This window comes from Eubalaena glacialis, chromosome 3 (genome assembly GCF_028564815.1).
Source record: "Eubalaena glacialis isolate mEubGla1 chromosome 3, mEubGla1.1.hap2.+ XY, whole genome shotgun sequence".
NCBI classification, from domain to species: domain Eukaryota; kingdom Metazoa; phylum Chordata; class Mammalia; order Artiodactyla; family Balaenidae; genus Eubalaena; species Eubalaena glacialis.
Window position 1 is genome coordinate 92,065,049 of NC_083718.1, and position 12,947 is coordinate 92,077,995.

The 12,947-nt window shown below is 48.8% G+C and overlaps 1 protein-coding gene across 1 annotated transcript in view; it reads right to left on the reverse strand.

Annotated features, from left to right (window-relative positions):
* Positions 1-6,885: 6,885 nt before the first annotated feature.
* Positions 6,886-12,947, reverse strand: part of ATP1A1 (ATPase Na+/K+ transporting subunit alpha 1) — a 32,579-nt gene continuing 26,517 nt past the window's right edge. Inside the window, exons 16-23 of the mRNA XM_061183636.1 lie at positions 12,623-12,791; positions 12,323-12,477; positions 11,912-12,035; positions 10,589-10,734; positions 10,344-10,474; positions 9,954-10,055; positions 7,696-7,787; positions 6,886-7,244 (exon numbers count right to left, since the gene is read on the reverse strand). Of these exons, the coding sequence (XP_061039619.1) occupies positions 7,216-7,244; positions 7,696-7,787; positions 9,954-10,055; positions 10,344-10,474; positions 10,589-10,734; positions 11,912-12,035; positions 12,323-12,477; positions 12,623-12,791 (948 nt within the window). The 3' untranslated portion in view covers positions 6,886-7,215. The remainder of the gene's footprint in view (positions 7,245-7,695; positions 7,788-9,953; positions 10,056-10,343; positions 10,475-10,588; positions 10,735-11,911; positions 12,036-12,322; positions 12,478-12,622; positions 12,792-12,947) is intronic.

The window sequence follows — 12,947 nt, forward strand, 5'->3', positions numbered from 1 at the left end:
TTATTCTAACTTTTACTATATGTTTACCTTTACTAGTGAGATTTATACTTTTATATGTTTTCCTGTTATAATTAGTACCCTTTTCAGCTTAAAGAAGTTCCCTTAACATGTCTTGTAAGCCAGTTTTGTGATGATGAACTCCTTTAGCTTTTTCTTGTCTAAAGAACTCTTCTTCATCTCTCCTTCAATTCTGAATGACAACTTTACTGGATAAGAGTATTCTTGTTTGGAAGTATTTCTTTCAGCAGTTCAAATATATCATGCCACTCCCTTCTGGCCTTCAAAGTTTCTGCTGAAAAATCTGTTGGTAGCCTTATGGAGCTTCCCTTGTACCAACAAATTGTTTTTCTCCTGCTGCTTTTAAGATTCTCTCCCTGTCTTTAACTTTGACATTTTAATTATAATGTGTCTTGGTGTGGGTCACTTTGGGTTCATCTTATTTGGAACTCTCTGGGCTTCCAGGATTTGGACATCTATTTCCTTCCACAGGTTAGGGAAGTTTTCAGCCATTATTTCTTCAGATACATTCTCTGCCCCTTTCTCCCTCTCTTCTCCTTCTTGGACCTCTATAATGTGAATATTAGTCCACTGGATGTTTTCCTATAAGTCCCTTAAGCCACTGTTTCTTTTTTTTTTGTCTTTTGTTTTTTTTCTATTTGCTGCTCTGATTGGGTAGGTTCCACTGTCCTGTCTTTGAGTTCACTGATCCTTTCTTTACTTCGTCTAGTCTGCTGTTGAACCCCTCTAGTGTTTTTTTCAGTTCAGTTATTGTATTCTTCAGCTCTGTGACTTCTATTTGGTACTTTCTCATATCTCTTTGTTGAAGTTCTCACTGTGCTCATCCATTCTTCTCCCAAGTTGGGTGAACATCTTTATGACCATTATTTTGAACTCTTTTCAGGTAAATCACTTATCTTTATTTCCTTAAGAACTTTTTCTGGGATTTTATCTTGTTCTTTCATTTGGAACATATTCCTCTGTTTCTTCATTTCCCTTGACTTTCTGTTGACTTTTATGCATTAGATAAAACAGTCACCTCTCCCAGTCTTGAAAGAGTGGCCTTGTGTAGGAGATGAACCTTATTGTTCAAACTTGCCCTAGCTCTCGGTTGTCTCTCAAATTTTTTGATTGCCTAAGCAGTCTATTTTTAGTGGCTCCCAGTAGTTAAGGGTATGCCAAGACCTGTCAGTGTCCCAAAGGAAAGGATCTCAGCACCTAGATTCAGGCTGACTGGAAGCCAGACCCGCAGGCAGCAGCTTTTAAAGTATGCAAATACTATACAGTCCTGTGGGACTACAAACATAAGTCCCACTGGCCATTAGAGCCAGGCGATGTGGATATGTCCTCTGGGTAGCCGTTGCAAAAATGGGGGTGCTGGATGATTGTATAAGTTCCTTTCTGGGAGAAACCAGTTACCTGGAACAAGGCAGAGGGAGAGCACAAAGATGGTCTCTATCGTCCCTCAAATGCACCTTAGTGGGCTCCTAGATGTGTGCCAGACCAGAAGTCTGCTTCTCAGGCTAAAGCTCCAGGACAAGAAAATAGGTCTCTTCCTCAGAGGGATTGGGTGTATATTTCAGTCTGCTGTTTGTGCTGTGCCCTGGGGTGGTAGCCAGCCAAACACATTCTCTCTGGTTGTTATAGGCCTGTGGGGCTCAAGGATGCAAGCCCTTCTGGCCATGAGAGCCAGGCAATCAAGGAGTGTCCCCTGGGCACCAGACCTAAAACCTGGGGCACCCGTCATGTGCAAAAGCTCCCCTCCAGGAGATACTGATGCTCTAAAGTATGCAGATGGAGAGTGTAAAGCCAGTGCCCCGTCTTCTGAGATCTCTGGAAAGGATTTCTGTAGGACCTTAGATGTGTGTCTAATTAGAACCCTCAGGCCACAGCTTATAGGCCTCTCTCATAGGAAGACTGGGCTCCTTGGACTGTTGCCTCATGCCGTGTCCCGGAGGTGGTGGCTGTTTGAATAAACTCTTTCTCCCTTGGTTACAGTTTTGTGGGACCCTTGAGCATAAGTCTCAATGGCCACCAGAGCCAGGTGGTTTAAAGGTGTTCCTTGGGTGGCAGCCACAAAAATCAGGGTGTTGGAGGAGGGTACAAGTTCCTTCCCGGGAGATACTAGCAAGCTGGAGCAAGGCAGAGGAAGAGCGCAGATGGTGCCTGCCAGCAGCCTTCATCCCTAGAAAGAACCCTGCAGGCCCTTAGGTGTGTGTTAAATTAGATGTCTGCCCTCAGGCTGATGCTTTAAGGCAAGCAAATACGCCTCTTTCACATAATCTGGATGCCTCTCAATCAGCTCCACGCTGTTCTCTGGGGTAAGTGAGTCCAAACATATGAGCCCTTTAAGAGCTGTTTCTCCATTCACTATAGCCTGTGAGTCTTGTGGACGCAAGCCCCGTTGGTTTTCCAAGCTAGACGTTTTGCGGACTTGTCTCTCAGATGCAGGTCTTAAAGTTGGGTTGCCTTTGCTCCTCAGGGAGAAGCTCTGGATTTTAGATTCCTTCCTGATTGTGGGTCATCACACTGAGGGTAGAGTTTACGGCCAGATTGTGTCTCAGCCTTTCCTCTCTGCTTCAATGTGCTTTGCCTGATGTGTAGGAGTTGCTCAGCTAGTTTTTAGGGGTTTTTTTCAGAGGAAATTGTTCCATATGTAGCTGTAGGTTCGGCATGTCCGTGGGAGGAGGCGAATTCAGGATCTTCCTACATCGTCCTCTTGAGCCGGAACCCGCCCTTCTCTTTAAATAGGGAGTGTTGGCCACTGTACTAAGTGCCAACTTCTCTTTTTAAGGCACTGAACTGAGCACCAGGGATAAAATGGAAAAGAACAGACCAGCTCCCAGACCTCATAGGGCTTATAGGTTAGCAGGCAAAAATGGATGTTAGATTAATTATTACATAATTGAGTAATAAATGATTAGAACTGTGAGTTCTATGAAGAAGCAGAGTACTACTAATCAACTACCTAATAGGAGATTCCAACCTAGTTGGAGGGTGGGAAGGGTTTCTTGTGAGATTATTTGAGGCTCAGGACAGGGATTTGGAAGCTCTGGAACCCAGGCAGGTCCGAGGACCTGTGTCTCTTTCAGTGTCTGTGTGTAGATCTCCTCACCTTGTTTACCTTCTTGTGTCACTTGCCGTGGTCTCCTAGTCCATTTCTGGCCATCCTAATTCCCTCCATGACTCGTTCTTAATACTCTCTGATTTCCAACTTCAGAGTCTTGAGAGATGGGGAGAGACCCTAACTCATAGATCTCTGGCAAGCCTGGGCATGGATTTCCTTTGGGTGGTATCAGTTCTGATCCAAAAACAGAGACTCAAGAGATGAGGGTGAAATGTTAAAAAATATGGCTGCTTGGGCAGCAGAAAAAAAGCCTGGTAATGAGCATGCTTTAATTCATTCAACAAGCACTGATTGTGCCAGATGTTGGGGCGGGTGTGGCCTGATCCATACACTCAGGAACTCTAGTTCCCTGATAAGGGAACAAACCAATAAACAGAGGCCTAGGGGCTAACAGTAAGGTGTGCAAAAACGAGGGCCCATTGAACCTTTCCCAAGGAACAAAGGCCTGAATAGTATCTGGAAAGGTGAGTCGATTAGTCAGGAGAATGCAGGTTGGGCCAAGGTTGGGTTGGAAGGGGGATGCCAAGGGGACTTGTAGGATGGCAGGGGAAGCAGTGTGGAGCACATTTGTACTGCCCAGGAGTTTGGATGGCTGAGCGGAGATGGGTTTCTGTGCTGAGATCAAGGGTGAAGACATGCACGGTGAGAGGCAGCCAAGTGGAGTTTGGAAGATGGCGTAGAGCAATGGTTCTTAGATTTTGACATGCATCAGAATCACCTGGAAGGCTTATTGAAACAGAGAACACTGGTTCTCTCCCCACTCCCCAGAGTTTCTGATTCAGTAGGTCTGAATTAGAATGTACTTTCTAACAAGTTCCCAGGTGATGCTGGCCTAGAGATGACACTTTGAGAGCTGCTGAATTAGAGGAAGGCAGAAAGTAAGGAGACCAGCCAGGAGGCTGTTGCTAATGCCCAGATGTGAAAGGCAGTGGTGGCAGAGGAAAGGATTTATAGTGCCAGCCACTGTGCTAATACCTTTACATATAATCTCACATAATCCTTTTAACAACTCTGAAACACCACCCTTATTCTCGAGTAAATGAAGCACAAAGAGACTAAATTCCGTGCCTGTGGTCAGTCAGTGACAGGGCCACTGTGTCCAGGGTGTTAAGACACAAAGCCCATGCTCTCAGCCACCAAACTGGAACCAGCAGTGGTTAGTGATTGGCAGGGTGGCAGGGCCACAGCAAGGTAGGGGAGAGAAGCCTCACATGACTTCCAGGGTTCTGAAGTGGCAACAGGGCGACAGATGTCTTTGCCTAGAGCATGTTCATTGTGAGGGACCTCAGACTCGGGTTTGTCACTGGGGTTAAGACTCTATAGTGTGCTGTGCTCTTTCTGAAAAAATACAGATGTCCAGGAGACAACTGGATTTATGGGTCTGGGGCTCAGGAGAGAGGACCAGATTGGAGAGTTGGAAAGCATCATGTAGGTGATCTGTTGTGAAACCCCAGGAAGAATATGAGGCGGGAGTGGGTGAGGACCTCCCTGAAGAAACGAGCAGCCAAGGGGCAGGTGGAGATGAGGGGAAAGGTGAGGAGAGGGCAGAGGTGATGTCAGAAAGACACGGCGGCTGTTTCAGGAGGCGTGTGATGGAGTCATAGGTGCTGCAGAGGCCAAGGAAGGACCGGGGAGTGCCCAGTGGATTAACAATCAGATCAGTGACCTCAACCAGGACAACTTCGGTGGACCAGTGTTAATGGGAGCCGGCAGGAGGAGGCAGAGGGATGAAGAAGTGATGGGCACTCTCCTTAGAAGCTTGTCCATCAAAGGAAGGAGGGTGAGAGCTAGAGATAAGGAAGCAGTAAGGACGTTGAAAATGGCAAGAGCTCAGATATCGACGTGGCCAAAGGGGCAGGTGGTCAAAGTGTCAGGAGGGCATCACAGAGGGTGACCAAGAGGGCATTACCCTGGGGATGTCTGGAGGGCATTGCAGGAGAGGGGAGGGTGGGATTCAAGGGGGCTCAGCTGCAGATTTGTGGGGTAGACTGTTTCCATTGTTCTGGAGCAAATTTTAGCTCCTCCTGACAGGGCTAAAGTTAGTGGGTGAATGTAAAGGGGTATGATGAGGCCCGGGCACTTACTCTTGCTGCCTGTAGGAAGCTTGGAAAAATCTGGCCCTTTGGGAGGCCTGGCTTTGGTGCCAGCTTTGCCTGCTGCTTATCTGCGGTCTCTAGATCAAACGTTTGGCTGTAAAACTTTTTATTCAAGGGATTGTCAAACAGAGAAAGGGCAGAGGTATTCGGGTGGAAAGAAGGCGGGAGGTTCCACTCTGCCTTTGTCCTGCTCTGCCTTCCCCGCCGTGTTCCCAGAAGTCCAGGGCTGCACAGAGGCCTGGCCAGAAAGCTATCCGGGGTCACCTCCAGAGTCTATGGTTTCAGGCTGCTTCAAATGCCTCTAAGTAGGGAATACCCATGACCTTCATCAGGGGTATGTTCACTCGTCAGCTGTCAGGCGTGCCAGGAAACAGACGTGTAGGGAGTAGAGAGGCCAGCAAGCCTCCGACAAGGCTGTGCCAGTCTAAGCACGTGGGGCAGCCTCATTCTTGCCCTCAGAGCTATGTCCTCAGGGAGGATCCAGTAACCACCAGCCCTGAGCCTGAGATCTCTGTTGGTTCTGAGCTTTATCCTAGTTTCCTTATGTTGGGCTGAACAAGTATCTCTTTAAAAATGACTTGCCTACAGGCATAGAGATCATCCTGGAAGAAAGGGCCCCGAGAAAGAAGGGAAGACTGGTGGGTTGGACTAAGAAGGCACAGACCACCTGGCCCTCCCAGTGCCCCTAGCAGGAGAGGCTGGGGGCAATGACTGGCTGGTATGTGGGCATCACCCGTTCCCTTCCCGTCTGCACAGCTTGGAAGTGAGCACAAGCGGCATGAGCAATGAATTCAGCTTTTCAGAGAAAAAATACCCGAACCCAATCTATGACCACCTGGCAGATCATGATCATTGGGGCCAGAAGTACTCCTCATCGCATTGGCTTGAAGCAAGGACAGCCTTGAAGTACAGGTGGGTAACAGCACGCAGGATGGATTACTGAGCGATGGGACTTGAGGGGGCCTTTTACACTAACTCTTCGCAAGCCGGAGGTATACTTGACCTTGAAGTAAACAGATCTTTCACCTTGTTTCTTAAGTAGCTTCTGGAACATAATCACTCTCTGAAATGGAGCTGTTCAATGCTAAATTAGGAACAAGTTACGTGGAAGGGAAGCACTTTGTGATGTCCCAACAGACTGGGGTATAGGTGGGTTTCTGCTTCTCAGACAAATCTGGGTCTAGAGACACTTGAGGCTGTCGTGGTGGTGGCGGTGATGATCTGAGAGACCACAGGTGGGGCTGTGACCAGGACGGGAAGAGGAGGCCCTCCCCTGAGGGTCTGAAAATCCTTCTCGTGACAGGTGTGTCCTTCAAGAAGCAGATGTGAAGGCAGCAGGGGGAGTTCCAGCCATACCACCCGCAGTAGCCCATGGGAAAATGGGGAGGTAAGCTCACCTACTCAGACCACAAAAGCACGGGCAGAAAGTTTCCCCTTAATCTGTGGTCCTTAAACTTGAATGTGAATCAGAATCACCTGGAGACTTATTAAACAGATTGCTGGTTAGCGTCTGGTTCAGTGGCCCTGGCTTTGCTGTGCTAACAAACAAGTTCCAAGTGATGCCGATGAAGCTCCTGGCCAGGGACTCGTGCGCTGGGAACCACGGCTCCAGACCGATCACACAAGAAAATCTGGACCGTGGAAGTGATGAGGGCATGAGACCAATTCCATTATAATAGCCATCTTTATTTGTAAAAATCCAGATATAAAATGTATTCTTTCAGTCTTTCCGAGTTTTCCTTTTTACAAAAACAAAAAGGCACATAAAAACCTTCCCCGATGTTGTTCCCACAGACGGATGTTTCTCAGGCAGCCCTCCCCCCTCCCCCCCCATATAGCTACATGCTTCATTCCGGGACATCTCGCTTCCCCACATGCTTTGGTGCTTTCCTACCAGGGTAGAATTCCGAATTCCGAGACTGAAGTACACAAAGAGGGGGTGGGTGGTGGGTGCAGAGTGTGTGGCGTGATGCTCCCCGGCGTGCAGGAGGGGGTCTAGTAGTAGGTCTCCTTCTCTACCCAGCCTGGGGGCCACAGAGAGAGACAGAGATAAGTGACAGTGAGTATTCCTCCTCGGGAGGGGGCAGAGGGAAAGACAGAAAGAATGGACCTCAGGGGAACAAAGCCAATGGGGGGTGGGGTGTTTAACCCAAATTCAGTCTGGGCCCTCAACTGTATTTATTTAAATGCTTTTAAGAGTAACGTGTTACTTGGAAAGATGGTTTAGATTTCTGACCAAGTTTCCACTGCATCCTATTTGGTTTGTATTTGGTCAGTTCTGAAACCTCAACTGAGATCTCCATTCTGAGGACGGGCTGTGACTCAAATCAGTTTACAGTTGGCTTCCAATGGACTTAGCCAAGCAGACTGATTGTGGAGGAGCGCAAACACTTCAAAGGAAACAGAGCAAAAGCCAGTAGACCCACAGGCGCCCCTCCGCAGCCCGCACCCCCAACTAAAAATGCCTGTACTTACCGCCAGGGCGTCGCCTGATGATGAGCTTTCGGACTTCGTCATACACGAAGATGAGAAGAGAGTAGGGGAAGGCACAGAACCACCAGGTAGGTCTGGAAATAGAATCAAGTGACAATTTATCTGCGTACGCACAACTCAAAGGATAAAGACTGCACATCAGCATAGTGATAATGAAATAATCAGCCTGAAAGTAGAAGCCAAGTACAGTCATGGGTAGCTGGCCGAGCATTAACACAGAACACATGATAAAAACAGCCCGCTGCTGTGTGCTCAGGGCCCGGAGAGGCAGAAGAAAGCAGACTGCCACCTTCAGTTGGGTTTTCCTTGAGAACTGGTTTGTAGGTCAGCTTAGATTTTTTTTTGTTGATGATTCCAGAGCGACTGGACATTTTCTTTCTTCCGTTTTTAAAGTATTTAAGAAGCTCACTCAAGTTTATCTGTCTGATGTCCTGGCATCTGAAGATAAAGAACTGCCGGTGTGGGTCACAACCAGTTTAATCATCCCCTGAATGTGGTCTCTGACGGTGGGGCTTGGGACAGTCAGGAGTGCGTTGAGTCCCAGGCCTGGGGAATAAGAAGCTGAACCCTAGCAGAGATCCGAGGCCTTTGGGGGCCCAGGGGCTGCTGCCACAGTCCCCAGCCTGGAGACAGGCTCCCTAGGCGGCCTCCAAAGGAGGCTGACGCTTTCTTGACTACCAGCTTCCCGCAGCAACCACTGGAGGAAGACTGTCCCAGGACAGAGCTCTGGCATCTCTCCTCCTCCTCTTCCTGTCTCGTGTGTCCTCCACATGCTAGAAGATGACCTCGTTTGACCTGGGGACCCTTGTAACTAAGCCACCTTCCACACTGGATAGAACCTATTGGGAACAAGTTCTCTAGTCATAGCAAAAGATGCCCTGAGGCACCACCAGCCTGTTGTAGGCTGAGATTTTGTAGAGATTTTCCATTTTGGCCTTTTAGAGAGCTCTGATCCTCCTAGCCTCCTCTTAACAAACAATGGCCCAAGATGATAGAATTCAGCTTGGATAAGACTTGCCCCTGTTGTGTGCCAGCTCTGTGCAGGCGGCTGGAGACACAAAGTCAAAAAAGATGTCATGGTCCATGCTCTGAAAATAACAATCTATGCAAGCAGAAGTGACTGACAACAATGGCAAAGGAGGGGTGCAGCTGCACACGCCCGGGAGGGTGAGATCACATGCGGACAAGTCCTGAGAAAACCAATCTTGAGGAACTATCGGGATTGATGGGGTGAGAAGGGAACAGCCTTCCCAAATATGTAGGCAGAAGAGAAGTACTGAATTCACCTAACATAAGCCTGGATGGGTATAAGGCTAGGAAGACAGGCTGGCACAGTAGCAAGACCCTGGATGCCAGGCTCCCCTTGCACCACAGATGGGCAGTCAGGGAAGCCAACAGGCTTTGGTTACTTTTGGGATGAGATCAGTGAGAGGAGGTGAGGGGCAACAGGCTAGTCGAGAGAGTCCAGATGGGTCTGAGCGAGCACGGGAAGACTGATGGTTAGATCAAAAGCTTGACTCGTAGGGTCCCGTTTTCTGTGGTTTAGCATATTTTAATAGGTTGCAGCTGCCTAACCTCAACCAGTTAGCAGACACCACAAACACACTCAATGCTTCAAAACACTACTGGAGTTTGTGGCAAATCCTATATGTGAAAATTCAGGTCTATATCAAAAGTGCAGTCATTCACCATGTTTAAGGCCAGTCTGGTTCTGGCCAAAGACTAGTGGTCAGCCTCCTCCGGTCCTCCGCCCATGATCTCCTAACAAACACTACCCGTGCTCGACTGGAAAGTAAAAGGACCTCAGATCTGCTCCACCATTGTCCTTCGAGAGCAGAAGAGTCAGAGGCCCACAAAGGTGAGCCGCTTGCCATGCGACGCAGTGACTGGGTGAGCCAATCAAGACTGGAACCTGTGTCCCCAAACTCCAGGATATCCTCCGCTGGCCTCAAGACGACGGGGCTGAGGCCATGGGGGACCTGAGTGCTCAGTGCAGTTGGCTGGCGAGCAAGCCCAAGGGCCAGAGCTCGGCTGGCCCTAGTGACGGCAAGTCCTAAGCACAGTCTGTGGATTTGCTGGTCTGCATTACTGAGTCAGCCTTTCCTCATTTTCCAATCCAGAGGAACTCTTGTACACATCACCAAAGAGTTCCCAAAATAACAGCTACTAACGTGTGTCACGAGAGGAAAAGCCACACTTACTATTTCCCACTTTCTGGAGCTAGAAGAGGATGGACTTACTTGAGGGGATACATCCTCAGGGCAACACCCATTCCAGGGCAGTAGGAAAGGAAAGCAGCAAGGGCCGTCTCTTCGAAGAGGCCAAATATTAAGATCTTGTTCCTAAAAAAACAAGGAGTGGGGAAAAGTTTAAAAACACAAACAGAAGTGTATCTTCTAATGCTACGTGTCAAATGGCAGGTCGATGTCTTTATGTATTATTAGTTGTACTTAGGAACCTGATTGAGGTCAGATGAAAAAACCTAGAAAACATTTTGCTTCCTCAATTTGCTCCGCAAATAAGTTTCCAGAAACTCTGCCCTGTGTGTCAGGTGCTGGGCTTTTGGCAAAGGGTTTAGACGTCACCAGACCCCTTCTTTGAGCCAGGACCCCTGACTGTGCCCTACTCACTTCATCCCCTGCTGGAAGACAGAATTCCTCCTGGTCTTGCAGATGACCAAGTCGGCCCACTGCACCACCACGATGCTGACAAAGAAGGCTGTGTGGCAGGTGAACTCCACGATCTTCCTCTGTTCGTAGGTCTGAAATGCGTAAGGCAGACAGATGAGCCTGTGTGTCCGGAGGCCGTGTGGCCCCATCCCCTGCGGCTGGAGGAGCTCCGTTCGGCACTGGTCAGGCGGGCAGCCCTCACTCACCCACTGCTGCCCGTAGCTATCTTCCACGTCGTTGATCCAGCGGTCATCCCAGTCTACTCGGATGCCCAGCAGGTGAGTCGGGAGGAAGCCGTTCTCAGCCATAATCACAAAGTAAGTGAAGAAGCCCCCCAGGGCCTGGATCATACCTGAGAGGTTGGAAAGACAACTTAAACGCCAGGGCCTGGAGGAAGGTCTTGATCACTCACAGGCTATGACCGGTGGGACGGACGACCCGGGACACACTCCTTGCTCATGCCTGCTCCACTGTGAGTCACTTTTTAGAGCTTAAAAGACGGTGCCCGGGCCTTGCTCTTAAACACCCATCTCTATTACTCGATCATCTGCTTCTATCAGGGCACGACCCTTGGGGGTAAAAATCCATTTCCCCACATTTTAATTTCTGAAATATTATGACTTTCCCTCCCATGTCTCAAAACTTTTACACGTCGCCTTTCTGCCAGCCACTGTGGAAATCATGAATGTGGCACTTTCTGACCCCATCTTTCTCCTCCCCCACTTTCAGGATCGTTCTCCCCAGGATCCAATCCAATCACTATGCCCTCAACTTCTTGGGGTGGGATTTCATCCCACGCTCTGGACATAGTCTTCCTCCTGCTCAAAATCAGAGGTCTTTCTGGCCATCAGCCAATTACTTTGTTGTCAGCAACTGTCAAATCAATCTTTTCCATATTTCCATAATGTACTAATCTGTCCCATTTTACCCAAGTGTTCACAGCGATGCAACCCATTACTCCAGAAGAACAAGTTGCTGATGGTGGCTTCACCAAGTTTTCCTAAAGGCAGAGGATTTAGGATCAAAGGGTATTTTCACTGCCCACCACCTAGACCATGTGTTAGCTGGTCATGCGCCACTGGTGGAACAGAAATCAAGCACTGGGGGTGGGGAGAGTGGGCGTGCAGAGGAGCCACTTGGCGGTGACCTATCAGCCAAACCTGCAAACTCTGGACAGTGAGTTAGGGTTTGCAGAGTCAAATGAGTGACAGACACTAAGTTTCCCCAGGAAAAGCCGCCTTTGAGTTAATAGTGCAGCTCCCAGGAACTGCGCCTGGCACTGGAAAGGCTCTGTAAGCAGGGGCGTCCTCAGTTCTAAGGCAGACGAGCTCAGTCGCAGGTGCCCAGTCTAAAGAACCACGGTTTCTTGGCAGACAGCAAAAGATTTATTCTCACTTGGAAGGGAATCTAAAAACAATCCCCAGTCTCACCCTAGGTCATGGCTCATCCTAGATTTGAAAGTCACCCAACATTTGAAGTCTCAGAAGGCAGACACCACCCCTACAGATACTTTAAATCTGCTGGCTCACCAATCTGTCCGTAGGCCATGCTGATCAGCCGCTCGTTCACGAGTTTGTCCGTTTGGGGGTTTCTGGGCTGTCTCTTCATGATGTCGCTCTCAGCCTGCTCATAAGCCAGGGAGATGGCAGGAACCTGGGGAGGAGGGGCGAGAAGGGATTTCAAGTTATCAGGAACCAGCAAGCTGATGTTGTGAACCTTTTGTTTTAAAATTCTTGCCCTCCCTTTAAAAAATGTTTTTCATGACATGAGATATTACGAGTCCCACTTTCAAAAACAAAAGGGGCAAAGTTATATAAAGAAATGTCACTACCGAGCATTTCTTTTCCTTACAGTGGCCACGGGGACCCAGAGAGCACAGCGGTGAGTGCTAATGCCACACCTTAACACTGTGATGTGTGGAAGCCGTGACAGTCACTCACCATGTCTGTCCCCAAGTCGATGCAGAGGATGGTGACAGTCCCCAGGGGTAGTGGAATGTTTGCAATAATAAATATCAGGAAGGGGGTGATCTCTGGAATGTTACTGGTGAGGGTGTAGGCAATGGATTTCTTCAAGTTATCAAAAATCAGACGACCTACGAAAGCAAAAGATTGCTTTTACTGTAGAGCTTAATGAGAGGGACCAGATACTGCACACATCCCTTAAGCGTACAGAAACTGACACGGCTCGGCAGCATCTGAATGAGGTTTTGGTGGTCGCTTTACATGCAGCACTCTCACCTTCCTCTACCCCAGTCACAATTGAGGCAAAGTTGTCATCCAGGAGAATCATGTCGGCAGCTTGCTTAGACACGTCTGAGCCAGCAATCCCCATGGCAACCCCGATGTCAGCCTTCTTCAAAGCCGGAGAGTCATTGACACCGTCGCCAGTTACAGCCACGATGGCGCCCTGCCAGAAAAAGGAGGGATGTGGGTTAGGAATCGTGTAGTCTAGCGATGGGTATAAGGGAGGTGCAGCCTCCAGTCGCCTCTCAGGACAGACACTGCTCCTTTCCCACTGAGACTCTATAGAGACGCGGAACCGTCTCAGCCGGGAATGCACACA